Below are 27,339 nucleotides of genomic sequence, written 5' to 3' on the forward strand. Positions count from 1 at the left end.
CTCTCTTGAAGACACCGCACCTCATGCGTAACCGGGGTCTTGGATTCGACCTCAAAGGCTACACAGACGGGGCCATGGCCGCCACAACAAACCCTCAAACGCCGCGCTCGACCAAGACTCAGCAATGGATGGACGACGACGTGCCCATCATTGACTCGCGAGAGGCATTCTCTGACGTTGTCCTCAAGTTATCATCCTACATCGCCAAAGCCATCGATACTCCCTTCACATACGAACAACTTCGCACCACCGTCGCCGGCCAGTCGTTGAGACCCCTGATCTCGAATTTGAGCGAAGAATGTCACCATCCAGCAGTCGTTGCTGCCTTATTGGCAGCTCGATACCTGTTCATTAACGACCCAGGCGATGTCGATCCCGGGCTAAATGAGTCCAGAGGCCTTGCCTGTGAGCTCGTTGCCTGGCAGTTTCTGACCTTCCTGTCGGAAAAGGAGCTCATTGACTATCTTCTCTACGACCTCCCCGAGGTCTCAGAAGACAACACGCGTCGTTCCCCTTCAGAGACACATACAAACAGCCAGCATACAGGCAATCACAACGATGGCGGCAGCTCGAACGAGTCTTCGCCTCTTCTTCGATCACGATCTTCCGAGCACGGCAATTTCCTCCGCCCTCCGAGACGTGCGTCCACGCAACACACAGACCGCTTCACCAGTGGTGCTACGACAAGCACCTTCGGAGGTGACGAAGATGGTGCCTCTCGGCGGGCAGATCTCGACGAATCCATGGCTGGTATGAACGCGCTCGAGATTGCCGCCATCGGTGACGCCAAGAAATTCATCTCGAAGAGCCCGGTGCAGAAGATTGTCGAGGATATCTGGAACGGCGATGTTATATTCTGGGAGAGCCTTTCAGTCCATGCTGTGAAGAAGCCACGCGCGTACAACAAGCGAGTCGCGGACCCATTCACTCGGCTCAGGGTGCCAAAGTACCAGAAGGCATTCCAGATCAGCTTCTTTCTGGCCTTCCTGCTACTCTATTATGCCGTGCTTGTGGAGCGGAATCCCAGGCATATCACCCCTACGGAAGCGGTTTTGTATGTCTTCATCGCAGCATTTGCATATGACGAGTTCGGGGAGATCAAAGATGCGGGCATCATGTTCTACCAGACTGACTTTTGGAGCTTGTGGGATATCGCGGTAAGTCTGTCTGCTTCCGGAAGCCGTATCGATGACTTCCAATCTCATCACATTTTGAGACTGCGAAAAGAGACGGCTCCCTTGGATCCATCTTAACCACTGTGCTAACGTATGGGGTTGCAAGATTATTGGTGTTAGTGCCGCTTTCGTGGTGACGAGTCCGTGGCCTGGCCTTCAGGATGCTATTCGCGGAGCTGACATACTCTAGGGGTTGTCGGCCTTGTCAGAGACAGCGACTATATCATCGATGTTGCCTTCGACATTTTGTCCATGGTAGCGCTGTTCCTGGTGCCTAGGTATGTTACCCACAGAGTCCCTGCAGAACAGACACTTACTACTGCAGGATATTCTCTGTGATGAGTCTGAATCCTTATTTCGGGAGCTTGGTATGTGTACGGTATGAGAAATGGGCAAAGTAGCAACTGACAATCTGCGGCAAAGATACCAGTGCTCAAAGAAATGGTACGTTGTCTCTCGAGACCTGTCGGAATAGGTGCTAATAGGCAGCCAGACAAAAGCGTTCTGCAAATTCCTACCGGTCATTATTGGTATGCTCACAGCCTGATAATGTGATGTGGGTGCCAACCATTATAGTACTTTACCTAGGTTTCTTGACCACTTTCACCATGTTGGCCAGAGATCGCATGACACTCAATGATATGTCCTGGCTCTTGATCAAAGTCTTCTTTGGGTACGATCAAAATCGCCGCCATAGTTGACCCGGCTGACTAGTGATGCAGGTCAAGTTATCTCGGTTTCGACATGGCCGTCAAGGTATGCCTCCTTGAAGCAAAGTAGAGCGGCCCCCACTAATGTGACTGCTCCAGATATCGCCACTATTTGGTTATACATTGATGTATGCACACACTGCGTTTTATTGACCAGCAACGCGGCCTTTAGGGCTTCACAGCCTTGAGAAATTTCACCGGCGCTTAGCTCTCGGAGCGTCGATCGTCGACCTTCCACTTGCGGAGAAGGAGTCAACCCCAGCGCTTAACAAGAGCCAAGGCTAACTTTCGGATGCTACAGGCTCGTATTTGTCTGTTTGACGAATATTCTCCTCATCACGTCCCTCGTCTCACTAGTATCAAATTCATTGACCGAGGTAAGTGCTCCAGTGTTCGTGATGTCTGGTCATGGCCGCGTAGACGCGACCCTCCTAAAGTAGCCGCCCGATAGAACGCCGGAGATCGTCGCTGATTGGAGGCTAGGTCATGGCCCATGCTCGCGAGGAATACCTGTTCCAATACTCGATCTATGTGCTAGAGAGCAGCACCTCACGACGACTGACCTATTTCATGCCTCCACTCAACTTGTTCCCCCTGATCGTACTGCGGCCTCTTCGGCTGTTTCTCCCGTCCGAGGAAGTGCGTCGAATCCGGATCTTCGTGCTCAAAGCCACCCACATCCCGTTCGTGGCCCTGATCTGGGCCTACGAGAACTCTAGAACTATCATCACTCGTCCCCATCCGACGCTATCTAAGGCTCCACATTTGACCAGCCGGCCGTTGAGCGCAGGCCAGCTCAACTTCGACGGGTCTCGGGATTTTCTCAAGTCCCCCACTACGCGGCGAGCGCTTAATGAGACGTCGCCGTCCGTTACAGCAGACATGGCCGCTTCAACCACCAGGTCTGCCTTGGGCAGTGCCGAGAGCGCAGATTTAATCGCCCTCATCCAGAAATTGAGTGCGCAGGTTGATGGGTTGACGGCAATGGTCGCTGGCCAAAGCAGAGATTGAGACCTCTCCAAATTCTCAACAGAATGGTTCGGTCGCTAGAAGGCATCCCTGCATGGTGACCAATATCTTCCGCCTAGACTGCCTTGAGATCACCTGCACTTTCTCTTCCGGGAGAGCCCGCGAATGGAGAGGCTCACTTCAACAGGGGCGGCCAGCACGGCCGTTGCTCACTGGCGAGCCAATGTTTCCGAGATCCAGCCAAATGCTTCCTCCACCCCGTCTTGGACGGGCACTCAGAGACCGAGTCTCCTCTCATCCACAGCTTCTGAGAGGACGCCCGGTCGGGCATCTCTACCTGCTATTGGGGTCAGCAGCCAGTGGTCAGGCAGTTCTCTTTCTACCGCGATTACCTCACTGGAAAGGCCCTATCTCGCATCCATCTTGCCATTGCACTTGCTGCAAATCCATTTCTCCGGAAGTGAAAAGCGATTCGCATCTCGGAGAAAGTATGAGCGGTTGTCTTTGGGCCGCATCGCTAAAGGTGGACTGGGAAGCTGGTCTGCATGCACAATGGCGAAGCAGCCCTGTTATGGAGCAGCACAGGCCTGCATGACAGTGAAGTCAGCCGAATGTGATCAGTCACTCGAGGCAGCTTTGGAAGAAAGCTATAATCTTTACTGTTTCCGCTGCTGTACAGAACAGAGTTTTTGTCACCAACGCCCTACACAAGAGGTGCCTCACTACATCCACAATGGATTTCTCTTATGCATCGATGGCTCACTGCGACTTCCCTGTGCTCAACCAAGACTTTCCTTTCTCCAACGACCTGGATGACGCTCGCCCCTACCTCGGGTCAGTCTGTGCATGCCCTTGTCCACTAAATTCCCTGGAATGGTGTTCACAGTTTCGTTCTTTCTATCCCAATCCATTCAAAGTCACTCCCGAGCAGCACCCAGTACCTGGGCCTCAGTTTGGCTATAGAGCTTGCGAAGACCCGTGGGTGCTGAGGTGGACTGAGGGCTGTTCCTACATTCAACCGCCGCAAACGTCCTCCCAACCTACACCGGACTCGGTCGTGGACAATACGCTTGCACAAAATGCGACAGCCACCTGTCCGACAACCCCTGTCGAATCATCTCCAACGAGGCTCTGGCAAAGCTGTGAAGCATCTGACCATACCGCACTAATGTCAGGTGAGTCTGCTGTAGTATCGTCCAAATCAAGATTACAGCATGGGTCTTGCTAACCCTGATGGCGGCCAGGCACATCTTCGCTACTGAACCAGTGCCTTTCTGTGAGGCCACAAGCTCCGTCGCCGCAAGCAAAGGGCCCGAAGAAGAAGAGAGGCAGCGGACCCGTGAACTGCCTCGTCTGCGACGTGAGCTTCGAAAAGCCGTACCTGCTGCGAGAGCACATGCGCGAGCATGGTGACCAATACAAATGCGAAACGTGCGGGCAGACGTTCGCCGAAGCTGGCAACCTCGCAGTCCACCAAAAGATGCATAAAGCCGGCCCTCAAACATGTCACAAGTGTTTCAAAGTGTTCACCAAAAAAACAAGTTACCGATCACATCTCAGGTCTCACGACGAAACCCGGCCGCGAGTCAAGTGTCCACAGAAGGGATGTGGGAAGGAGTACGCTCATCAGGGCTGTCTGAATCGGCATCTCAAGACGGTAAGTGCTGTTTGTACTTTTTCTGCCTTTCGTTTGATCTTTGAAAATGTGTGATGGCGACGGAGGACTGACTTCATCCTTTCCCACGATAGCATGATGCAAGGTACACCTTCAACTGCAGTGACTGTGGCAGGTCATTCAACCGGCTGGACTTGCGGGACAGGTAAGCTACACCCTCAAACCTAACGGCTCGAACCAGGTCTTCTTTCCTCCCATGTCTGGCTGCTTTTGATGATTGAGTTCTCCCTTGCTATCCTGACATGTTGTGCTACCAAAATAGGCACCAAGGCAAGTACTGCCAGAGAGCGCGCGAACGGAAAGTGGTAGAGCAGCAGGCCTCGGGTACGTTTAGTGCGACACCACCTCAACAGCTCGACCAGCCACTTCGCGGGTCGATTCTAAGCATCCCTGGCTCAACAACCCTTCCAGGGAGATATCCAGACTGCGTTTGAATGGCCACTGGGGATATCACAGGCACTTGAACAGGTCGTCGCTCGAAGTGAGCACCAGCAATGGCACACCCATTCAAACGTCGAAGAGACATCTTGACGTCCTTGTTCGTGGAGAATAAATCATCTATTGACAATCACATTTCACATCCAAAATCGAAGATGCTCCAGTCCTATATAGATGGAAACCGAGACCGCTTCACAGACGGACAGCCCTGATTTCTGTGCAAGAGTCTGGATCTGCTCTGCTGCACTGTGCTGCTCTTAGACAACAACCCAGTCTAGACCCATTTCCGCAGCCGCAGCTTCGAGGCCCTCCTGCACGAGCTCCTCCTCTTTGTCCAGACGTCGTGGTGGGCCTGGCGCTGGCAGTGGCTGTTCCGTTTGCAGCATCTTCACGACAAGGACCTTGATGTTCTCATACCGTGGGTCTCTGGTGGTCGTTTGTCGCATCCGTGGTTGAACTTGCCTCTGGCTTCCCACATCGGCCGGAGTTGCGGGCTTGGTATTATCTTCGTCCTCCTTCATCAGGGGCAAAGGTGAGGCGTCTGATGCGACGATCTGCCGGAGCCGGTTCAGGATGTGGAAGTCGTCCCGGGCGAGGGTCGCGCGGATGGAAGCTCGAGCGTGGGGTATGGTCGAGAGGAGGGCGAGGCCGAACCAGGCTTCGGCTTCAGCATGAGTTTGAGCTTGAGCTCGAGCTTGGGTATTGGTATTGTTGGCGTGTTGCTGTACTGGTGCTGGCGCTGATGCCAGTGTATGAGGTTGAGATTGAGGTTGAGATGGGCCTTGAGGCTGAGTGAGCGTGTAGCATATCATCTCCGCCACTTTGTCCTTGAAGATCCCGGCGCTAGGTATAGAGGATGAGATGTCGAGACGGTTGAATTCGTCTGTAAGTGAGGAAGCGGGTGGCTGAGTAGGCACATGCTCTGTCTTATTCTCGTGGGGGGATGTCGCGTTTCGCCCTGTTGGGTCTCTTTTCGCGCCGTGTATCGTGCGTAGCATCTCGATGAATAACCTTCCTATTTCGATCTTTGTTTGAACGTCGGTGGTGCGGTCCCAGAGGCTGTATACCTCCGAGGACAGACTGGTGATGGTTGATAGACCAGTCTCATGGGAAGCCTGTGCCGGGTCTATGCTAAATTTCGGAAAGACGTCTTCGCTCTGCCCCTTAACAAGGAGTCTTGCAAGTGCGATAGCGTTACGCTGTACTTCGAGGCCCGTGGCGTCCACCTCGCTGGCTCTGTTGTGAAGGATCTGCGCAATCGCCAGGAATATGCTACCCTGACTTTTGCAGAACGCGTCTTGGCCTTCACGATACAGCGCCAGCCGGGCCGCGAGGTCGACCGCCGGAAGGAGGATTTCGGGGTCGGAGATCTTGATCAAAAGTGTTTGTAGGATGATAGCAATATCGGGGACGTCACGAAGTAGATTCTTGGCCCGGTCTGTGGTGTTGATGCAGTTGGCTAGCAAGACGCAGATGCTGGCGAAGGGACCAGAAGCAGGCGGTGTAGTGGATGTAGGTTGGTGGTCGAGGAATCTACCCAGATCCAATATGCAACTTTTGGTTAAATTCGAACTTACGTCGAACGTCTCCGTATATGCCTCTGTCGCCGAGATCGTGTAGATCAGCTTCAAAATCTCTTTCCGATAGGGCGCGAGCGGGGTTTCTTCCTCCTCGTCATCTTCGTCGGGCTCCAAAGGACGTTGTAGGTGTGTGGGTGAGTAAGGTAAGTGGATCAACTTGCGGACGGCGTTGTCACTGCTGATCACGGTAGTGTGGGTGTCTTGTTGAGAAAGAAGGTTGAGCACCGCCTGACATGTAGAGACGCGGCACTCGATGTCCTCGTCTGCGAGGTCGGCACCATGCGACAGGAGTAAATGGACTATGTCGGCGGTCGTGTCCACCTCGATGATGTCGCCTGGCTCGTTCCCGTCGTGCTCTTGAACAAAGTTCTGCGTGCCATACAACGCGACACGGCTGGCCATCTCGACCAGGTCCGCAAGCGTCCCAGCACAATCCTCTGCCTGCTCCCGGGCGTCCAGGAGGATCTGGAAGGATGTCTTGTTCTCGTACGGGAACCAGTACGTTCCCAGTCTCTGCTCCGCCATACTCAGTGTTGTGGCAGAGGAGGTTTCGCTCTCGCCACTGGCTGCTTGCATCTGCGGGAGGGGATCCCAGGGCTTGCCGTGCACGTCTGTTGCCGGTTCATCGAAATCGACGCAGACATTGTAGAGGACGGGTATCACGAGATCGCAGTCTTTCCTGAGTCTGAGAAGTTCGAGCAGTGCTTCTATCCCATCTCGGCCGATGAAGCTGCTCCGGTTGACGTTGTTATCTGCACAACAGTTGGCTATTATCCGAAGTGCGGGCCTCATCTGTCTGCTTGACGTGGCCCGAATCGTCCCCGCAACGATTCGTCTGGCCACTTCGAGGATTGAGTCCGGTGGAGTCTCTCTGTCCATCTGCTTCAGGTTCATGGCGCGGTCAGGCCTCTGTGACAGGCCAAACACAGGTCGCCAGATTTGTGCTTCGCGGGTTGCATCTGCCAGGGTACCGAGGATGGCACTCTGAAATCCATCTGGCCGTCCTTTTTGGAGTATAACTTCCACATGGCGTGCGAGAGTGGGCGTGAGTGCAATGATCTGTTGCGCACCATCTTTCGGATGATCGCTGGCTGACTTCAAGCTTGAGATTATGGCTGCGTGCGTGCGGTTCAGGTCTTCGTCCTCTGACCAATGTTGCTCTAGGTCATCAGCAAGACGACAGCACGCCTCGTAACCTTCCGCCGACGCCATGACCGCCTGGAATCTACTTTGAGCCCAAAGTAGATTTCCCCTGCAGTTTATCGATCGTTTGCCTTGCAGCCAGCATGGCAAGCCCAGAAACTGATGCTGAAGTTCATGTCTGACAGGATCCGCTGGCCAGGATAAGCAGGCGATCCAAAAAGGCTGAAGGTGAACAGAAAGCAAAGGGGACGGCCAGGCTGATATGCAAGGCTGCGTGCCAAGCCCTACGGTGAAGCACGTGGTGAGACGCGACACTGATTTACTGCGATACGCCGAGTACTCCTGAGCGTTGGTCTTTGACTTGTACGCTGTCCACTCTGCAGGTCTCCTTGTCGCAAAAGCATCAGCGTTGCGTTCCATACACCACTTAGAGGATCTACGCTACCTGACAGCTCCTTATCTCAGAACAGTCACCCACGCAGCCATGACACGCGCACGGCAGACCATTTCCTTTGCGCTACTTGTCTCATCTGTACGTGTCCTTTGTCCCGCGTCAACCTGAAGCCGTTGGACCAATGTTGATACATGCGCAGGCCTACCTCCTTCTCGCCCTACCTTTATTGACAAATGATTCGCCAATACCCTCAATACTGCCCACCAAACTCCAAGTGGAGATCATTCCAGTTCTGCCCATCTGGGCTATTGTGAGCCTGGGTGCCTACCTTCTGGGACGGCTTGGTCTTGGGGTTATACGATTCAACGACACGGAGGAAGCCTACAAAGAGCTCACGGCACAACTGGGCGCTGCGCGGAAAAGCTTGGATAACAGAAAAGTCCGGTGGGACTAAGTTGCAGCCGCCGAAGTCTCACATGGGATATGTCTCGTCCTGCGTGTCCAGCGCCGGGAGAGTCTTGCCGTCTATTTTATCACGCCATGGGAGTCCACCTCCTCAGCCTCTATTGGACGCCATTGGTCTGAGCGAGTCTGTCGTGCTCATCAATGTCGGTCGCTTCCCAGGGGTAGCAAATCCAAACATCCGGCACAGTGACTGCTGCCAGATATCGATTCTCATTGACCATGTCTTCGGGCAGCTTCCCCTTCTTCTCCTTGTCCTTGTTGTGCAGCACGAAGATGGAGAATTTGGTCTTCTCGGTTCTGCCCTGTTGTTGTCGGGCGGCCTCCACGTCCTTTTCCAGTTCCTTAACAGCGTATTCAAGTGTGGTGCGTGTGTCATCCACTTCATCGACGATCAAGACGTTCTTTCCGATCAGGTTGCTCATCTCGAGTGACGAAAGGTCGAGCCATTGTGTTCGCGTGACTTTGGTACCGGGTGCTTCCACGGGATCTGAACCGGAGAGCTGCTCGTACAGGGAGAGGCCGATGGCTTGGATGGGGATGTTCGGGGCACCAGTCTTCTTGAGGAACGATCTGAACGTGCATGGACATCAACTCTTGCTCGTGAACGCCTTTCATTCCGCGACCTTGCCTACCTCAGAATGCGGGCAGGCACGTAACCACCGCCACCAATTGCAATCATAAGATTTGGCTGGAAGTCATCGAGGATCTTCGGGGCCGACTGCTGGCACAACTTGTGGATCTAGCGACGATGGTGAGTTCACCACTCGGTAGGGCGTTGGCGAGAGCAGGGCGCATGCGACCGCCTGAAAGAGTTTTCGACCAACCTGATTGTACGTCACGTAGACTTTTTCCACCATCTTGGCAGTGGTAGTTGAGCAAGATTTACTGGAGAAGGCCGTCTATTTGCGAGAGGAGAGGGAAGATTTTGAAACAGTCAAGGTCACATTTTCAGACAGCCCATCATTCACAGACAAGGCGGCGGCGGGAGGCTCTCGGGCCAAAAAAGTTTCGCCCTTCACCACCTGCAGTCGAGTCACATCCCCGCAGGTGGCACCAGGTGCCAAATGCTCCACTGAAGGACTTGGGTTGCATTACGCTGGAGCAAGGCACTCCGCACCGTCAACTCATGCACGCTCGCGCTGGTCGTCGTTAACATCCTCCCTCCAACATCAGACTGATTCGACACCGCAGATCGAGACGCATGTGAAGTGAGGCAGGACCGTAGACGCCTTGCCCATCAAGAAGTAAAGCCCTACTCCTTTGCCATTCTTCCCCTCTTTTCTTTCGGCCTTCATTCAGCGCGAACGCCTTATGCCTTCGTACGTGACTGAAAATACAGAATGGCCAACAGCAGTCCCAGTTCGCCCGGAGGTACAGCGCCTTCTGGAACGTTTCTATCTCCTTCTCGACATCGCCGACCCCAATGTCGGTCATCGCTTTGCCGAAGAAGTTTTCAGCCATGACGCAACCATGTTTGGAATGGGCCCTGGGTTTCGGGGTGAAGGTCAGTAGGCGGGACGTCGTCACGCCAATGTGCCCGGGCTCGTCTTCTACTGGCGGTCTCCCTCAGCCCCAGGCAGAGCCGCGCTAATCTCCTATGCACCTCCTCAGCCGAAATCCGCTCGAGCCGCCAAAAAGCATGGGTCGACTACGTATCGAGGAGACACGAGATCCTGAGGGTGTACGTCCATGATCCAGAGGGTCTCGATCTGCTCGTCATTGGTCGGGTGGCAATGGGACTGAGGAATGGAAGGTCAGTGCAAGAGGAGTTTGTCGCGCGCTTTATTATCGACGAAAAGACCCTGGGAAACGATGCTCATGGGGCTGGACCTCGATTGAGCTTCAGCCGTGTATGGTCGGTACGTTGTCCCTGTCCAGGTTCAAAAGCGAGTGGTGAGAGTTCGCGCGAGTCGAGAAATCTGGTGGTTGGGGTGACCATCTTGTCTCATGGTTTGCTAGAATATGGAACCCATCACTACTGCGCTTCGGGAGGATCACTCTCGTGATGCTCAACCACCACCACGCAATCCCTGTTAGTTACCGCACTGCTACACATATTGAAAGGCGCCTATGTGTCGGAAGAAGTCGATCTGAGCATATAATGTTCCCTGGTCGGATGCGAAGAAGAACATAGAACTTTCCTGTATGGACCACACGTAGACCAATAGCGCTCCACAGCCGCGGCGGCGGCATCAACAAGCTCCATTGGCTTACGAAAGCCGCTGTCGTCTTCCTTATCGTCACGATTGCGGCGAATTCTCGTACGCGGACGATTCCCCATCGCGCAAGCTGGAATCCCGAACCCGGTCAGAGCAGGGTGGAACTGAGGTAGCCAGCTGATCACCACTCTCGGACCTTCTCCAGGAGAACTGTACAGATGGTCCGACCGCGGCGTACCGCAATCAGCCACACTTTTGGGCGCTATAAGATGCTGATGAGGCGGATGCCAGATGGTCTTTTGTACGGTTCGGGGGCCTGGCTCGACGTGTTGGGTACTACGACCATGACCAGGTAGGTGCCACATTTGAGCATAATTAAGTTGACATTCCTGCTCCATGTGATGAAACGTCGAGTTGGCTATTCAACTTTGAAGTGGGGAGGCCATTATCCCGCGTACAAGCCCTTTAGCACACCCTTCCTGTTCGTTACCATTCTTATTTTCTCCTCCTTGACTGACCGCGAGTCCGCGGCGTCAGTCAATGCCTGGAGCAGTAAGTGGACTACTAAACCGGAGCGGTCTCCCTTGACGTAGTCAGTCGAGCGTAAGACCCTGTTCTGTCTCACGAGATCATTGGGAGTCGAGCTGTGCCACGTACACCTTCCTGCCCTGGCGTTGTCATGTTAGATAATAGACCTTCTTCGTCCAAAGCGGTCGCTGGAATGCCCGAATCGCGCGGCAGCGATGCAACTGTGTGCTTCCAACATCGGGCTCCAAGTCGAATGCCGTGCGCACACACTCTGCTGTCCTGGATGGGCATCTTGCGTGTCACCGCCTCGGCCCGTCCCTGGAGATGAGCACTTCAATATATCCCACACCTCACTACCAGTGGTTTTCGAGTTGCCCCTTGCGCTTGCGTTGACTCAATCTTGGAGCGAGAACGCCGCGATGTAAGGGGTGTAGTGCGAATGTTTCCGGGTGGACTTGGAAAAGATCAGCGAGCGGCCTCGACGTCGCTACTCAAGATGTAGTAACGCCAATGTTGCTGAGGCCTTCGACTTCATCGACAAACTCGAGGTCATCGAACGCCTTGTCAGCATCAGCCTTTATCAGGTCAATCATTCCCTGGACGAGATGTCAGCCAAAAGTCGAAGCCAAAGGCGATGGGAAGGAAGAGCTTGTACCGTGGGCATGATAGGCTGTCCAGACTCATCTGCGACATATCGGAACGGCATCTGGGTGGATTCGTGCTCATCCAGCTTCAGTTCTGGGAAGTCGACATAGGGAATTTTGTCGAGAGGAACTGTCCAGCTGTGAGTCTAGCGTCTGGCGGCTGCAGCTGCTCGCCTTACTCTGCTCAAGCACGACCTTCCGCGTCACCCTGACGGCTGTATCTGTGGTCATCTGAACTGGGCCCAGGCGGCGACCGTTGAAGCCTTTCTTGCGGAGCTCGCTCGTGCGATCTAGCCACGTCAACCGCTGAAGAGTACAAGGATGGAAGTCAAATACCTCTAGGCGGATCATCTCCTGTAGCATTTGTAAGAGGCTTTGGGTTCAGTACGTGGGCTTTGTGCTTACTTACCTAGTATACCGCCAAACAGGAAGACATCAAAGTGCTCGGCATCGGCAGGGGCCAATTCCTGCTTTGCCGCCGGGTCGAGCAGACAGACCCTTTCTTTCTTGCTTGGGAAATAGGTTTCGATACTATCGGTCCGCGCCTGTGCTCCCAACCCGGCGAGCTTGTTCAAAGTCTGCGTCTCCAGCAGAGACTGAGGCAAGGATGAAAGAATGAACTGGCATGCGGACTGCTGTGATTCCTTGGCGATGGTATCGTACTCCAACGCGGACCAAGGGCCGAGCTCTGGATCGAGGTGCTCGACCACGAACGTGTATTCCGTGTCAGCCATGTCTTTGATTGCTTCAATGCTACGATCAAATCCTTACTTGATTGTCAGGCGCCGAAACGGCGTGTTGGTTCCCGGGGAAACTTTTCGCGAGAGTCTTGGCACCGACGCAAGATGCAGCACAATCAGCCGAGGCGCATGTCATTGGCTTCGTCACCTCCACCACCTCGTGTGTGCGGACTCGCTGCCGAACCTTCGTACCAACAACGACTGACCTTTCTTGCCAGGGCATCGAGCCACCGAGCCCACTACTGTATCTACTTCCTGTCTTGTCAGCTGCACCGCTCCAATCGAACTACTCACTATTTTCCCCAGACGCATCGAGAGTTCCACGGCAACCGCCTGCCTTTCCCCTTCTCGATCAGACCCCACCTCTGCACACCCTCCTACCGTCCATTCCTGCTCACCAACCCAAACCAAACGACAATTCTCCCCCATTGGCACTCGTGTGACAGAACTTCTCTCAAACAAAAAGTTGCGGAAATCCAAGCCGGCGGCACTCGTGCACAGCGTCTGAAACGACAACAAGGACGCTCGGACCCTCTCGCAGAGCCCCTCCTCCGCACCCACTACCTCAAATACCCCTTCATTCACCACTCAGACAAAGAAACAACTGCGGTGATCGTCGTTCAACCTTGCCACGAATCACAGTGTTGCCACACTCGCCGTTCTCTCGGACTTGGAGCATAGAAGAGTGGCACAAGGACGGATCACAACCATGAATCCACACCAGAAGAACAAGATTGACATCAACGTACGTGCGCCCTCTACACACCACCAGCTGAAGTCATGGCCCCGCTAACAATCACTCACAGAAATTGTCGGCGGACGAGCAGCGGTTGTTTAGACTCTATGGCAAGCTACCGAACAAGAAGGACCTGCTGCAGAACAAGTTGAAGGTAGGATCACAACCGCAGGCCCAGAAACCCTCCGGCCAGTCAACTAATGAGCGACATATAGGAGCGCAAGTATTTCGACTCCGGCGACTATGCCCTCTCCAAAGCCGGCAAGGCCTCCGACACGGGCGTCACCACCATCGGCACCGAACACCCCCAGGCCGACAGCATCCCCCACCTCTCTCCTCTTACACACACGGTCTCCCGTTCCGACAGCATCGCTCCTGGCACCCCTGGCGTCGGCTCCCACGGCAACTCCCCAGAAAACACGAATCCATTGTCTTTCGGCCAGGGCGGCCCGCCGGGTGGAATTCATCGCGGCAGCATCAATGGGATCCCAGGCGGAGGTTTGCCAGGAGCGCCGTTGACAAGTCGCAGCCCCGTGAAGGAAAGCAGCTTCCTAGCGAGGAGTGCAAGTATGGATGAGAATGACGGCAAGGGCGCCGACGGACAACCGGGATCTCTGGACGGAAGCGTCAGCCCGCCGGTGCAAAAGGTGGGCATTCCGATCCGGAGATGAGACTCCAATCCAAGGACAGGAACGAGTCCCAACATGGAAGTGAGACGCCCTGGCGGTGTTCGCCTTTAAGAATGCGCGACAAGGCCAGACAGGTGCTGTGCAACGACGACATCACGAACCAAATCAAACCAAGCCAATCCAAACGAACAATACGAGATGAATTACAAGCTTGAGCTAAACACTAGCAGTGAGGGTTCGAATCTATTTCGAAGTCTCTTCGACTTACCATCGACGTCCCCGAGCTTGGAATCCTGCCACAACAGTCCTTCCAGCAACTGCCTTGTCTGTCTACGTGAGCTGAGCTGAGCTGGTTTAGTCTTTTCGCTCTTCTGCTCTTCCACTTTTCCAACATGTACCTACGATCGGCAGGTCCTGTGGTTTGTTTGTACGGACGGAGTTCTGCGACCCCCTGAAACAATACAAGTGCCAGAAACCTGGAGGCCCCAAGACTTACTTCCAAGGCTAGGACGGGGAACTGGAAAATGGGAAATGGAGAGCAGAAACAGAAAGCAGATAAAAACAATTGCGGACTCGGGTCGTTACTCGTACTTCAGTAGGCCTTGCTCTTACCCCTGCCCTTGCTCGCTCTTGCTCTTGCTCTTGCTGTATGTATGATATGGTACCTAGGATCGGATATGGTCACAGTAGCATATGCAATTGTATCGTGCTGGGGCTCGAGCATACGTCTTGAGCTAAAGCATGCGAATCCGATTTTGTCATTGAGTCCGCCGTGTACTAACCTCTCCGCTGTTCGAGAGGTGGGAAGCACAGCTGTAACTATCCTGTCCTGTGTTCCTGTCCTGTGCCGTGCCTTCCAATGGCTACAACGCAACACGCTTCACACTGCCCCATTTAAAAGCACAACCTAACTTTCGTGGTGGAGCAGATCAACGTCCTTGCTGGTCCTGAGCCACCCATCCTTCACGTCCAAAAGTCAATCACTCATTCCCAAATCGGGCGCTGAACCTTCCGCTTCTTCAGGCACCGATCCCACTCCTTGGAGGTCATCAATTGTGACCAATATTTCACCCTGCGCCGCCTGACTTCCTGCTATCCGGCAGTGGTGTCGTGATTGCGTCGTGCTAACAGGCATTTGTACATCTGAGAACACAACCCCCATTTCGTCATGATGCTTGCAGATCACTGCACTTGTTCATCCGGCGCATGGTGAGTGTTACATGCTGCCGATCCTCTTGGTGCACTGCTTGACATCGTCGTTACATGGAATGGAACGATCTGTGCGCCGATAGGGCGGATGTAACATCGAGGTGCCGGCGATTCTCCTGCAAATTCGCAAGCTCTCAGGCTGTGATCCTCATGAACGAGTGGTTCAAATATCCTTCAGGACACTAAGTCCATGGCGCTGGTGCGAATGTATCAATCTTCTCACGGTCTTCTCTGACTCATCAGTCCACTTTCCAATGCTCGCCATTGATGTCATCCTCCTTTCCCAACCATAGCTCAACGGCATAGAGTGTCATTGTGCCGACCAGATTGACCCATTTCCACAGATTCCCGTTCATTGCTGGCTCGCCATTGCCGCTCCACCAGGCGCCGATTGTCTCGGTCAGCCCTGGAGCATAGCCGCCCATGGTGGTTGCGAAGTGCTGCATGAGAAGGCTGGTGTAGACCGCAATGAGGATGCTGGGCGAAAACCAGGAGAGAAACGCCAAGAATTGATTCCCAGCATTGCTGTCCTCAAGAGCTGGCTCCATACTGAGTCCGTGAGCACCGCTTTCATTGATGGCAGGAATGATGCGGGTTGAAGCATAGAACACGAATAGTCGATATCCGAGGGAGATCAGGACGGACGGTGTGACTGCTCTGAAGGCTGCAGCAATGAAATCCAGTGCATTGACTAATGCACCTGGAAGGGACGACAGAGCCGCCATCAACGCAGTGTAGGAAGACATGATGATGGGCGGAAATGGCGGAAAGTCGGGAGCTGCGGTAGCCATAGCCGCCTCTGCAGGGGAAACATTCGGCTTGTAGTCGGTAAAGATCTGGTATATGCAGAGCACAATGTACGCAAACAGCAAAGACGACTCGGTGGCTGTGCCGCGACCCGAGACAACTCCGTATCCGCAGAGAAACATGGCCGATGCAATAGTAATGCCGATGAGCATGGAGTCCAGGCTTGAGATATCGGGAAATTGCAGCACTCTCCAGAGGAAATAGACCGAACTAGAGACGACTCCGGCGGAAGTGACCAGCAAAGTGAGCAGCCACGCGTCGCTCCATTCACTCCGGTTGACCAGCCATCGAGAGAACTGGCCGATGGCTTGAATGACTAGTAGGCTGCAGAAACCCTCGAGCAGCTGAAAAATCGGCGACGACCAGCGCAGGAGAATGTCCCAGCTTCCAAGCGTAATATTCTCGACCAGACCTTCTCTTCCGACGATGGACTGCCACAGGTCTGGTTTCGAAGTGAGAAAGTCTTTGCTTGTTCTGAACGTCCTCTCGACCCAGCCTGAACTGTTGTCTGCGTCGACCGAGAATCTTCCCAGAGCCCAGATGCATAGTATTGGCAATATCAGCAATTGTAGGCCGCGCAAGATGTTGACGACAGCCCTTCTGAAGCTGGATCCATCCGGCGTCGAAATGCGCAAGAGTGAGAGGATGAAGTAGAAGGAGGATATCGATAGGGAGAAAGCCAGACCCGCGTCGCGTCCGCCCACATCGAACGTGAGTGGAATAAGGACAATAATGAGCGTCAGGAAGAGGATCGCGGAGAGGGCGCGGAACAACATTCGGTCGGTTGGTGGGTAGGACGACGGCGGGGTGCGCCAGAAGGGAGCGAATATGCAGTCACAACAGACTGACTTGTGTGGTCATGGGAGCAGAGGTTGGTCTGTCCTCAGCGTCTGAATGGCTCACTGCGCTCGAGTGCTGCGCTGTCCGCTAGACTGGCTTTGTGTAGTTCGTGGTGATACCGCCCTCTGGATTTTCACATGTCATTCCGGTTGTGTTCGCGGTGGACTCTGGGTGGACTTTCGTGATTTCAAAAGAGCGGCGGAGTGATTTTATTTTCCGGTTGACAGGAAAGGGAGGGAGGGAAAAGAAATAGGTAGTCGGAAGAGGAAGTCGCGTGCTACGCGATTCGACTGGCAAAATCAAGGTCGAGGTGGCCAGCGAGATTTCAAGAAACTCGATCAACAGACGTCAGTCAGGTGCCACGTTGGCGGCAGGCAGAGCAGCAGGGCAGCGCAGGGGAAGCAGGGGCGCTGCAGGACCTTGGAAGAATTGTGCTTGCTTGCCCGAGTCGCGACGCCCGTTCACTGCTTTGGAGTTTTTATGCTATTGCCCAGCATTCCTTCTCACTTCTCTCACCGCAAGATAGCCACATGCCCGCAGCGCAGATTGTAACGTCTTTGGCAATAACCATTTACTAACACTACCCCACCGAGATCTGGATCCCGCCTAGGTCTTCCTCAAATAGCTTGGTTCCTGCCTCGGATCGCTGCCCGAGAGCCGACGACTTCGAATTGTTCAGGCGAGGAGAGGACGGCGAAAGTGTGCACCCGATACTACATAGACTATCCGCAATCTACACAGTACACAGGATAGCGACGCGCTGCTGTGCAAAAGAACATATTGCAAACGCACAATGAACAAGAACTTACGCGGGTGTGCGCGCCCGGCTCTCGGTGTAATAATCATCCGGTATTCCCCCAGAATTTGGCTGCGATCAAATTGTATTTTTCCAAATCCCATACCTTGAAATCTGCATCAGGCCACTCTTCTTTCCACTGCGCATGTTCCGTAGATTGACCAAGATGGCTACAGAAATAGCGACTAAGCGGCTCAAGGCCAATGCTCCCTTGATTGGTACGCATAATGGTCACTTTCACGCAGATGAAGCCCTGGCAGTGTACATGCTGCGGCTTCTCCCAGAGTACGCCTCGGCTGCCCTTGTCCGTACTCGAGATCCGACCGTGCTGGAGACCTGCCACACTGTTGTTGATGTCGGTGGTGAATACGACGCTTTGAAGAACCGGTATGACCACCATCAGCGAAGTTTTGACACCGCCTTTCCCGACCATAAGACACGACTTTCCTCCGCCGGCCTAGTCTACATGCATTTTGGTAAAGCCATCATTGCTCAGCATACCAAACTCCCCATTGACCATCCTGATGTCGAACTGCTCTTCCGCAAATTGTACGATGATTTCATTGAGGCCGTCGACGCCAATGACAATGGAATCTCCAAATACGATGGATCGAAATTGCAAGAGGCGGGTATCGAGCAAAAGTTCAAAGACACTGGTGTCACGCTTGCCAGCCTGGTGAATGATTTGAACCATGAAGATCCTCTCACTCTAGGAGCCCCCTCGAGAGCGACTGCAGAACAACCGCAGGCCGAGGAGGACTACCGGTTTTCTCAGGCATCTACGTTGATGGGTACCGCCTTCTTACGCAAGCTGCACGGCGCTGCCACCGCCTGGCTTCCTGCGCGCGCCGTTGTTAAGGAAGCATTCGACCTTCGAACCGACGCTCATCGGTCCGGTCAGCTCATGGTACTGCCTCGTGCTGGGATCCCATGGAAAGAACACCTGTACAACATTGAGGACGAGAGCAAGATTCCGGCAGATAAGCAGATCCTCTTTGTGATCTATCCGGAGAAAGAAGAGCCCGGCTCAAAATGGAGGATTCAGGCGGTCAGCAAGGACTTTTCGAGCTTCGAGAATAGGAAGAGCCTACCAGAACCATGGCGCGGTGTAAGAGACGAAGAACTGGATGCTCTGCTGGGTGACGCAGTCGAGAATGGAGCTGTCTTTGTCCATGCTAGCGGCTTCATCGGCGGCCACAAGACTGAAGCTGGTGTCCGGGCGATGGCTGCTCTGGCTCTGGAAGCGTGATCACATGCTCGTGTTGCTGCATTCAGCTGAACGAAGCCACAATAGGAATTTCCTGTTCGAAGGCCCGTAACGGTCCTCGACATCACGTGCGAGGTAGTAGTTTACTGACTACTTTTCACCCTCAGACGGCTTAACTGCGTGGCACTTCGAACACGTGAAGATGCTCGAGTCGACACCGTTGGCAAAACGCAACGACCGCCTGCGCCAGGCTAACACCCACTCCAGGTACAGCCAGCTTTGCTGTGGAGCGACGATACTTTCATGCATGGGCATATCGAGCTTTCAAGATTTGCTGACACGCTCATTATGGAAGATGTTCCCGCCTAAAAGCGGAAAATGGCGACTGCGGATGAGGAACGAAATTGAAGTCGGGGGGTTTGGGGTGAGACGCAGTTCAACACTCATAAGTTCGACGGCAGAGAAGCCTTTTCATGCGCAGTGGATGTCAATAAGAGTGCCGCACCTCATCAAACCGCGCAAAGTCGTCCATATCAAAATACCGAGGCCTCGGATTCTTGCTTCCCGGAAAGCTCAGCCAGCACTTGTGCACGCGACAAATACACGGTGTACGTCCACGGCCGTATAATCAGATTGCTTCCAACCGAATTATATCCGTTCCCCGGCTTTTACCCCACATATGTGCTCTCTTGCAGAAATCATTCTGATCTGGCCTCCTACCATCTGATGTCCATACTGATAAGTCGGATCGCATCAAATGAGCTGGCAGACCATCTCGTCACGAAACTGCCAAATACCTGGTATACCTTAGATTGAAGGTCGCAATGGGAGGGGCTGATGACGCTGCTTCAGTTACAGTCTCCTTGTCTGAACGTCGAAGTGGCACCGTCGCAACTCTCGCCATATCGAATCCCTTGCGACTAAATAGCTTAAATTCCACGGTTCTAAATGCCATCGTCTCTTCCGTCTCGTCTCTGTCCGACCAACCCAATCTTCGCTGCGTCATTGTAACGGGTGCTCTCCTTCAAACCAAGCAACAAGCCTTCATAGGCGGCGCCGACATCTCAGAGATGAGCACCTTTCCCGACGCCGAAGCGGCGCGCAGCTTCATCACGAAGATACATCTGGCCAGCCAAGCATTCCGCGACTTACCAGTTCCCGTCATTGCGAGGGTCAATGGGCACGCGCTGGGAGGCGGTCTTCTCATTGCAGCTGCAGCTGATTTGCGGGTGGCTACCTCAACCGCACTTTTCGGGATGCCTGAGGTGCAGAGAGGTGTCCCCAGCACAGTTGAGTCAGCGTTGCTACCTGCAATCATTGGATCTGCGCGGGCAAGGAGACTACTGCTGCTGGGCGACATGATCACGGCGGGGCAAGCGGAATCTTGGGGCCTCGTGGACAGAGTCGTTCAAGCGAATGAATTAGACGATGCTGTGGAGGAATGGGTGCAAATACTATTGAGGGCTGGACCCAAAGCACTCGCTGCTCAGAAGAGGTTAATGAGCGTATGGGAACAGGTTCCGGCACAGGAAGCCATTCACGCCGGTGTGTGGGAGTTCGGCAGGGCTTTTGAGGGAGATGGACTCGCCTCGGAAGGGAGAAGGATGATGAATGAGTTTCGGGCAAAGAATCATGGAAGGAAGAGTCGGCTTTAGACAAAGGCCGCCCATCATCAGCGGGTATGGATGATGTGTGCTTGAAAGCCAGGAACGTCCCGCGGTGCTCTAACAGACCACTCATACAGGCCAGGCACTACTTACTGTCTGGTGGATAACGTACGCAAGGCTGAATATCAACATGTACAGTTTCCTAGGACAGTGGAAATCCAGCGGAGGACTGAGCCGCAATCGGGACTCGTTCTCTGAATCCTGCCTGTGACGTCACATATTGTCGTCAGGGCTCAACTTTGCGCATCCCATCATTCTCGATATATGAGAACATGGCAATTGATATCACATCCTGAATCCTCCATTATTGCCGGACTCTACGATTGTCTGAAAATCTTTCTTTCTCCCCTTCTGCCATTTTCGAACTACGCTTCAAGATCACTCACACATCACATTATGGCATCGACCGACGAGTTACACATCTCGAATCTTTTCTCGCTCAAGGATCATGTCTGTCTCGTTACCGGTGGCGGTAAGATATTCAAACTGCGCAACTAGAACCCTAAAGATGTTCGTGATATAAGCTGACAACCATCAACAGGAACTGGAATTGGTCTGATGGCTACTCAAGCCCTCGCTTCAAACGGTAAGTCACGAACATTGACGGATGGTCTGCCAACGTCGGGCAACATCTGGATCTGACCGACTTCTGCGCCAGGCGCCAAAGTCTACATCACCGGACGCAGGAAGGAAGTTCTCGACAACGCGGCAAAGACGCACAGCCCACAGTCATCGAACACCGGTCAAATCATCCCCATCGGCCCATGTGATGTAACCTCCAAGGAAGACCTCGAAAAGCTGACAGCGGAGCTGGAATCCAAAGAGAAATATCTCTCACTTGTGGTCGCCGCCGCGGGTGTCTCAGGCCCCAAGGGCTACCCTGATACCAGCGACGCCAAGCAAATGAAAGACAACCTCTGGAGTGAAAAGCTCGAGGACTGGAAAGACACGTACCAGACGAACGTCATCAGCGTGTTCTTCTCCGTCGTCACCTTCCTCCCACTTCTCCAGGCAGCACCGCCGAAATTGGAAGCTAGCGCAATCATCATTTCGAGCATGTCGGGCCTGATGCGCCACTCGCAGGCCCATTTCTCGTACAATGCCTCGAAAGCCGCGACGGCGCATCTCGCGAGGATGATGTCCAAGGAATTCAGCAAGACGGGCGTGCGTGTGAACAGCATTGCACCGGGGTATTTTCCCAGCGAGATGACGATGAAGGAGTCGGACGAGAAGAACAAGGCTCACATGCCGGCGGAGAAGGTCAAGGACAAGGGTCATGCCGTACCAGCCGAGCGGGCGGGCAGTGACGAGGAGATGGCCATGGGGGTGATCTTCCTCACAAAGTGCGGGTATGTCAATGGGGAGGTTTTGAAGTTGGATGGCGGAGTTATGAATGAGGTGGGTGGTGGTTGAGAGGGGAAATGCAATGGTGACCATTGTGCGGGCCTGACTCAGAAAGAATGTTAGACCTTCAATACGGCGTACTTCAGTGGCTCGGACGATATCTTCGGCCACGTCGCGTGCACTGGCGAAAACAAGTGGTGGAGCTTCAGTCTCGCTGGGTTCGGTATTCAAGGCATCACAAAGTTAAGCAGGCCTGGTACGAGCTGTGTAGCATGGTACATATGGAGCAGCACCTTGCACGACCGAGCAAGGTGACAATCAGCAAATACTCCATCTCCAAGATCTGCCCTATACCCGTACACGGTACGCCGCACTATCGTTCGGTAAAAACAGCATGATCAAATGAAGTACCGCAAGAAACACGTCAGAGAGTAGATGCTAAACATCTCATTACCCGATCCTGCACAAGGAATGACTTTGCCCTTTTCTTCCCCTTCGGTCCACCACACCAGGCTGGTGTCCCAGCATCTGCCACTACGCGTACTTGGTATGTCGAAAGAGCGTCTCCCAGACTTCAGCATATCATCCATGCTCCCGAGATTATAGACTTCTGACCTCTGATATCACCGCAAAGCCCAGGCTGAGCCTCGTCAAAACTTATCAGCAGCCACCCTCTCGATCCACGTATCTTGCCCCTTCGAATCGGGCTTGCCTTTGGTGAAGACAACCCGCAGCTTGTTCTCGCCAGATTTCTTGTAGTAGAGTCTGACAATTCCAATATTAAGATCGTACGCCACGGTGAGTGGCGAGTCCGCGGTGGCGATGAGCTTTTTGTCATCGAAAGTCGGAGATCGATACCAATCGGACTTTTTCCCTCCCTTGAAGTCAGTGACGGTCTGAGTATAACAGACTAGCCTGATTTGATTTGCGACGCCAGGGGCGTCTGACGGCAGTGTTTTCTGGATGTAGAATAAGCGAATCTGGCAGATTTTATTAGTGGAATGCGACGCGCTCGTGTGAACATGGGGGCAAACAGACTTGGTATAAATCCTGTCCAGGGAGGCCTGATGGCTCAAAGTAATGAAATGCTGCAACCTTGCCAGGATGAGCCTCGACGGTGACCTTTTTGTTGATCAGAATGGCATTTTCCACTTGGTATTGCGTGGGATCAAGCTGGCCCACCGGAGTGAGCTCGTTGCCAGTGTAGCTCAGCCAAGCAACGACACCGCTTGTTGCGGCGGTGTAGACAAGACCCGTGGTGGTGCCCCAGGAGAGAAAGGCCAAACTGGATGGGACGGTGGACATGTTGTCGAGGTGTTAGTATTTGTCGGATGATAGTAATGAAAGAAGTCTTGCCCAGATTTCTGAAGGGGTCGTCACCGCCTTATGTATGAGGAGATTCAACAGCTTTTCCATGCCTACGAGGATCAACTCAGCCTTCACAAACCTGAACAGCTGAACAGACGTTGGACAGCCCCTCAAAGCTGATATTCAGCCAGCCTCACGCGTAAGGACTTCGGGCCTGGACCATGACGAGTTTGCTCGCTAGGTGCTGGCTGGGGTAGATGTCGCACGAACATGCCTTGAACGCATAAAGGTCAATGCTCTACCTGGCAGATTCTTTGCTCAGGACTGGTTCCAACTATTGATGGCGACAGGACGTTCGAGGATCCATGCCCACGCACCCAGCCAGCCACTATCAGGTGGAAAGCCACGGGAACGGAGACCTGAGAACTCCGTGCAGCTCGTCTCTCGGAGTAGTTGATCAACGGTGGATATCTTCAAAGAGGGTGATCGGAGTAATCTGATACGTCTTTTGTGCAAAGTGGTGGTCACGCCTTCCCCTTCCTGTCCTTGCCATGTGCCATGTAAGGCAAGCGCGCCCATGTGCACGGGCAGCATACATAATCATGGCTGACGGACTAGACCTCGCATAGGAATCAGACCTACTACAGACAATGGCGGTGGCCTACCACATGCGGCATCGTGACGCCAGAGCAGGAAAAGAAACGCGTGGCTTGCTGAGATGGTAGCGTGCTGGGTCCTTTGAGAACTCCTGTTGCGTTTGATCGTGAACCTGAGAGGACTGTCTCCTTGCGAGCTGCATGTTGAAGTGGTCGAGGTACCTACCTGTCCTTGGGTTTGTTGTACGCGGACTTATGACATCGACATCAGCAAGCCACAGCAGAAGTGGGTAACTGATCCCCGCCCTCATGGCACTCTTACAGTATTGGTATCTCTCCAATCCTTGCTCGTCCCAGCACCGTCGACTGAACGAGGACGGTCTCCTAGATCCTTTCAGAATCTGCATGTTCGAGACCTTCCGCACACCTTGTGGCTCAGCTGAGCAGAACTGCTCTTCAGCATTTCACATGTGAAGAGTCGAGGATGTGGAGGCAGGCAGACAGAGATGCTTGCATTTTCCTTTGGCGCCTGGATCAGTTGGAGGAGACGGATAGCCCGGGACTGACTTTGAAGGAGATGTACGCATAGACGGTTCTTTCGCCAAACGCTCCTCGTATCCGGGAAAGGAAGTTAGATGCTTGGTAAATGCTTGGTCTCCATGTGGGGAGCTGGGGACTATTCTTGGTGTTAATCATGTTTATGACTTGTTCTAGCCCAGCTGCTCTCTTCTTCAATGCTCCCGTACCACCTCTACGAACACCGAAGGTGGCACGAAGCTGGCCAATCCGAACGTCCCACACCCGTCTCTATGCAGCAGCTTCACAACGACTCGCTTTCAAAGCATTCGCAGCGCCAGTGACTAAGGAGCGCACGCCGCTGTGCTCCTGAGGGTATTTGCCACGCCATAAAGCGGCCACGTTAGGGGTCCTTGCAACGTGCTCACGGCTGCGCTCGAATTGCGCAAGCCACGCCTCAGGGCATGTCAAGCCGCGCACAGGATTACACAGCTGTAGCCCACAATGATTCGGTCATCCCCCATGTCAAAAGGCCGGTTATCACGTCCAGCAATGGAAATGGAGCTCGCAGAGGTCAATAATTCGCCGCGGAGTATTCCCGAAAATGTCCCTCCCAAGCGGTACACCACGAGCTTCCTGTGCAAAGTGCCGCCGTTGATCGTGTCTCCGGGTTTTCGAGTCGGACTTTGTACACAAGCTGCTAATGGTAGCTAGGACAAGCCTCAGAAACCGATCCAACCATCCAGCATACTCAAGCAAAGCCTAGTCCGTTCTGTTATTGAATACTTACAGCTTTGGCCGGGCCACTTCAGGGTTCGCTGCTCGGTACCCTTTTGCAGCGTCCGCAGGTAGATCACAGCCCCAGACTAATCTGCAATCCCAGTTGATCCTGTCTCCGTCATCCATTACGAGCGCTCTTCCTGACACTCGAACGACATGCGGAAGATGAAACTCGCCGACATTGCCTTCCCCATCCAGAACCCAACGTCGAGCAATCTCCATGGCGATGGCATCGCCGTCTCGTTCAGCGTCCAGGGTGAGGAGGACACCTGCCACGATCCACGCGAGAGAGAACATCAAATGCCGTCCCATGGCCAGCGCAGACATCATGTCGGCGCGCTTGCCTTCCATAGTCCTGGAGAACTCTGTCCAAGCTCGATTCAGCGTCTTCTTCAGCTCAATGTCCCTGACGTGGGCGTTCGCTTGCTTCACCCAGTCGCCGAAACTTGACAGATGTCGAGCGTTTTTGTTCAACAGATGTCTGACGACCTCACTACTGAGCACATTCGTCGTGCCTTCCCACGTCATATTGGCGGCGGTGTCGCGCATCAGGCGCGAGATATTGAACTCGGGCTCTGCGGGTTCGTCCAGATACCCGACTCCGCCCATGGCTTCTTGACATTCCTGCAATGCAAGCGTCGCAGTCTTGCAGATGACAGCCTTGGCGGTTGCCGTCAGAGCCCTCAAGATGACTTCCGCTTGCTCGCCCGGAGATGGGAGAGGCACGTATCCCTGTCGTTGGACATGTTCTGGAGGAAAGCCATTATCCACGAAGCTCAGCAGACTCGTGGTGAAGAAGGCGAGCTGAAGGGCGCCTCGGTGCTTGACCTCCATAGTCGCCAGAAGCCGGAGGTGCATGGGGAACGTCGCCAAGGGCTGGTTGATGGTGGTCCGGACTTTGGCGAAAGACTTGGCAATGGCCATGCCCCGGCGCCAGCATGACAGGGCGGTGATGAAATTGTGCGTTCGTGTGACATTCAACAGAAGTGCTATCGTGGCGATTCCACGGTCAAGTGGACCGATCAAATGTGCTCTGACGTTGTTCAGGACGAGCTCTGCTGTCGGGAGTTCCTTGGTGCCCATTTTGTTCTTGAGACGATGGATGCGAATGCCATTGGTTACTTCCTGCCTCCGGCCCTGCACGGTGACGGTCTTCCTAGTCGGTGCGATGAAGAGACTGAGCTGGCCGGATTCTGTTTTCGCCAGCATTAAAGCGACATTGCAGTCGGTTGCCGACGAGAAGAACTTGAACCCGGACACAAGGTAGTCGCCCTCTTCGATCGATCCAAATCGACCTGTCTTATGGGATGGGGGAGAGTAAACAGCCACTGTTTCTGAGTTCTGCACATCACTGCCGCCTGGCCGTTCGGTCATCCACTGGGACGAGATCCAGTTACCTTCGCGCGCAGTCAGGAGACGATATATCTCATGAAAGGGGTGATCGGCCGGCACAGAGTCCAGGTGTTTGGCCACCAGCCTCGCAGCTCCACTGGTCATTGAAACCGGGCACGAATACACGGCCGAGGATGCCGAGAAGGTGTAGTTGCTGAGCCATGGTCAACTGTGGCTCGTAGGAGATTTTCAAGGCACACTCGCACTTACAAGGCATGTTGGACGAGTCTCCGATACTCTTTGAATTCCTCCTCGTAGCCAAGCGCTATCACACTGGATATGTTCCGTGAGCGTCGGAGGATGGGAAGAATCACCGTCCGTCAACGTACCCGTTCTTTGATCCCCATTTGCCTAGTTCTTTCCACCCGTGGCTCGTCACCAAGCGATCATAGGGGTAGCGCGCACCCCAGACATTGTGGGTTTTAACATGTGGCTGTTCAGACTCGGCGTTGGATATGAGGTCGTTGATCTCTTGTGAGACTGCCTCATCCGCGAACCTGGTGAGGCGTGGGATGACCTTTCGAAGAACATCCGGCGGTAGATACCGTTCGAGAATCCGCTGGTAAGATGTATCCGACGTGAAAGGATTCCCCAGAGGTGGTGGAGTCAGAATAAATCCCGTGTCCGCGGTGGAGGGCTCGAGAGGAGCCATACTCGCTATGGGTGTTGATCGAGCCAGAGCCAGAGCTAGGAGCTCTCACTCCCATGACTGAAGTTGCTCGGTCCTTTAAATGGTGTCAAAACTATCTCCGCGCACCACATACGAGGAATCACCGACCCCCATGGGGTGTTCAGCCGAGAAACGCCGAGCGTGCCGTTCTTCCCCAGGCCGGGAGGGAGATTTCTCCCAGTGGGACGGTAACATTACTCAAATGACAGGGATATCTTACCC

General features: G+C 53.9%; 12 protein-coding genes across 12 annotated transcripts; 6 read left to right on the top strand and 6 right to left on the bottom strand.

Moving 5' to 3' along the window:
• Positions 1-74: 74 nt before the first annotated feature.
• A1O7_08519 (uncharacterized protein) lies at positions 75-2,896 on the top strand (the record flags this gene model as incomplete). The annotated part of the gene is made up of 10 exons (XM_007762511.1): positions 75-1,157; positions 1,282-1,315; positions 1,366-1,453; positions 1,501-1,543; positions 1,599-1,619; positions 1,718-1,848; positions 1,898-1,931; positions 1,985-2,013; positions 2,187-2,262; positions 2,369-2,896. The coding sequence occupies 10 exons, from the start codon at positions 75-77 to the stop codon at positions 2,894-2,896; spliced, it is 2,067 nt and encodes a 688-aa protein (XP_007760701.1).
• A 2,328-nt stretch (positions 2,897-5,224) lies between these two features.
• On the bottom strand, positions 5,225-7,759 carry A1O7_08520 (uncharacterized protein; the record flags this gene model as incomplete). Its single annotated transcript, XM_007762512.1, has 1 exon — positions 5,225-7,759. The coding sequence occupies one exon, from the start codon at positions 7,757-7,759 to the stop codon at positions 5,225-5,227; it is 2,535 nt and encodes an 844-aa protein (XP_007760702.1).
• Positions 7,760-8,174: 415 nt separating this feature from the next.
• On the top strand, positions 8,175-8,538 carry A1O7_08521 (uncharacterized protein; the record flags this gene model as incomplete). Its single annotated transcript, XM_007762513.1, has 2 exons — positions 8,175-8,222; positions 8,284-8,538. 2 exons carry the CDS (start codon positions 8,175-8,177, stop codon positions 8,536-8,538), a joined length of 303 nt encoding a protein of 100 aa, XP_007760703.1.
• Positions 8,539-8,647: 109 nt separating this feature from the next.
• On the bottom strand, positions 8,648-9,406 carry A1O7_08522 (uncharacterized protein; the record flags this gene model as incomplete). The annotated part of the gene is made up of 3 exons (XM_007762514.1): positions 8,648-9,119; positions 9,182-9,288; positions 9,374-9,406. The coding sequence occupies 3 exons, from the start codon at positions 9,404-9,406 to the stop codon at positions 8,648-8,650; spliced, it is 612 nt and encodes a 203-aa protein (XP_007760704.1).
• A 2,321-nt stretch (positions 9,407-11,727) lies between these two features.
• Positions 11,728-12,614, bottom strand: A1O7_08523 (carboxypeptidase D; the record flags this gene model as incomplete). Its single annotated transcript, XM_007762515.1, has 5 exons — positions 11,728-11,832; positions 11,892-12,010; positions 12,060-12,170; positions 12,217-12,234; positions 12,290-12,614. The coding sequence occupies 5 exons, from the start codon at positions 12,612-12,614 to the stop codon at positions 11,728-11,730; spliced, it is 678 nt and encodes a 225-aa protein (XP_007760705.1).
• Positions 12,615-13,329: 715 nt separating this feature from the next.
• On the top strand, positions 13,330-14,027 carry A1O7_08524 (uncharacterized protein; the record flags this gene model as incomplete). The annotated part of the gene is made up of 3 exons (XM_007762516.1): positions 13,330-13,365; positions 13,427-13,510; positions 13,572-14,027. The coding sequence occupies 3 exons, from the start codon at positions 13,330-13,332 to the stop codon at positions 14,025-14,027; spliced, it is 576 nt and encodes a 191-aa protein (XP_007760706.1).
• A 1,406-nt stretch (positions 14,028-15,433) lies between these two features.
• On the bottom strand, positions 15,434-16,777 carry A1O7_08525 (uncharacterized protein; the record flags this gene model as incomplete). The annotated part of the gene is made up of 1 exon (XM_007762517.1): positions 15,434-16,777. One exon carries the CDS (start codon positions 16,775-16,777, stop codon positions 15,434-15,436), a length of 1,344 nt encoding a protein of 447 aa, XP_007760707.1.
• A 1,026-nt stretch (positions 16,778-17,803) lies between these two features.
• On the top strand, positions 17,804-18,886 carry A1O7_08526 (uncharacterized protein; the record flags this gene model as incomplete). Its single annotated transcript, XM_007762518.1, has 1 exon — positions 17,804-18,886. The coding sequence occupies one exon, from the start codon at positions 17,804-17,806 to the stop codon at positions 18,884-18,886; it is 1,083 nt and encodes a 360-aa protein (XP_007760708.1).
• A 782-nt stretch (positions 18,887-19,668) lies between these two features.
• On the top strand, positions 19,669-20,499 carry A1O7_08527 (uncharacterized protein; the record flags this gene model as incomplete). The annotated part of the gene is made up of 1 exon (XM_007762519.1): positions 19,669-20,499. The coding sequence occupies one exon, from the start codon at positions 19,669-19,671 to the stop codon at positions 20,497-20,499; it is 831 nt and encodes a 276-aa protein (XP_007760709.1).
• Positions 20,500-20,907: 408 nt separating this feature from the next.
• Positions 20,908-21,924, top strand: A1O7_08528 (uncharacterized protein; the record flags this gene model as incomplete). The annotated part of the gene is made up of 3 exons (XM_007762520.1): positions 20,908-20,983; positions 21,053-21,097; positions 21,170-21,924. The coding sequence occupies 3 exons, from the start codon at positions 20,908-20,910 to the stop codon at positions 21,922-21,924; spliced, it is 876 nt and encodes a 291-aa protein (XP_007760710.1).
• Positions 21,925-22,505: 581 nt separating this feature from the next.
• On the bottom strand, positions 22,506-23,160 carry A1O7_08529 (uncharacterized protein; the record flags this gene model as incomplete). Its single annotated transcript, XM_007762521.1, has 2 exons — positions 22,506-22,835; positions 22,894-23,160. 2 exons carry the CDS (start codon positions 23,158-23,160, stop codon positions 22,506-22,508), a joined length of 597 nt encoding a protein of 198 aa, XP_007760711.1.
• Positions 23,161-25,061: 1,901 nt separating this feature from the next.
• A1O7_08530 (acyl-CoA dehydrogenase) lies at positions 25,062-27,099 on the bottom strand (the record flags this gene model as incomplete). Its single annotated transcript, XM_007762522.1, has 3 exons — positions 25,062-26,601; positions 26,658-26,720; positions 26,777-27,099. The coding sequence occupies 3 exons, from the start codon at positions 27,097-27,099 to the stop codon at positions 25,062-25,064; spliced, it is 1,926 nt and encodes a 641-aa protein (XP_007760712.1).
• Between the last annotated feature and the right edge of the window lie 240 nt (positions 27,100-27,339).

The sequence above is a fragment of the Cladophialophora yegresii genome, assembly GCF_000585515.1.
Source record: "Cladophialophora yegresii CBS 114405 chromosome Unknown aczIN-supercont1.6, whole genome shotgun sequence".
Classification (NCBI taxonomy): Eukaryota; Fungi; Ascomycota; class Eurotiomycetes; order Chaetothyriales; family Herpotrichiellaceae; genus Cladophialophora; species Cladophialophora yegresii.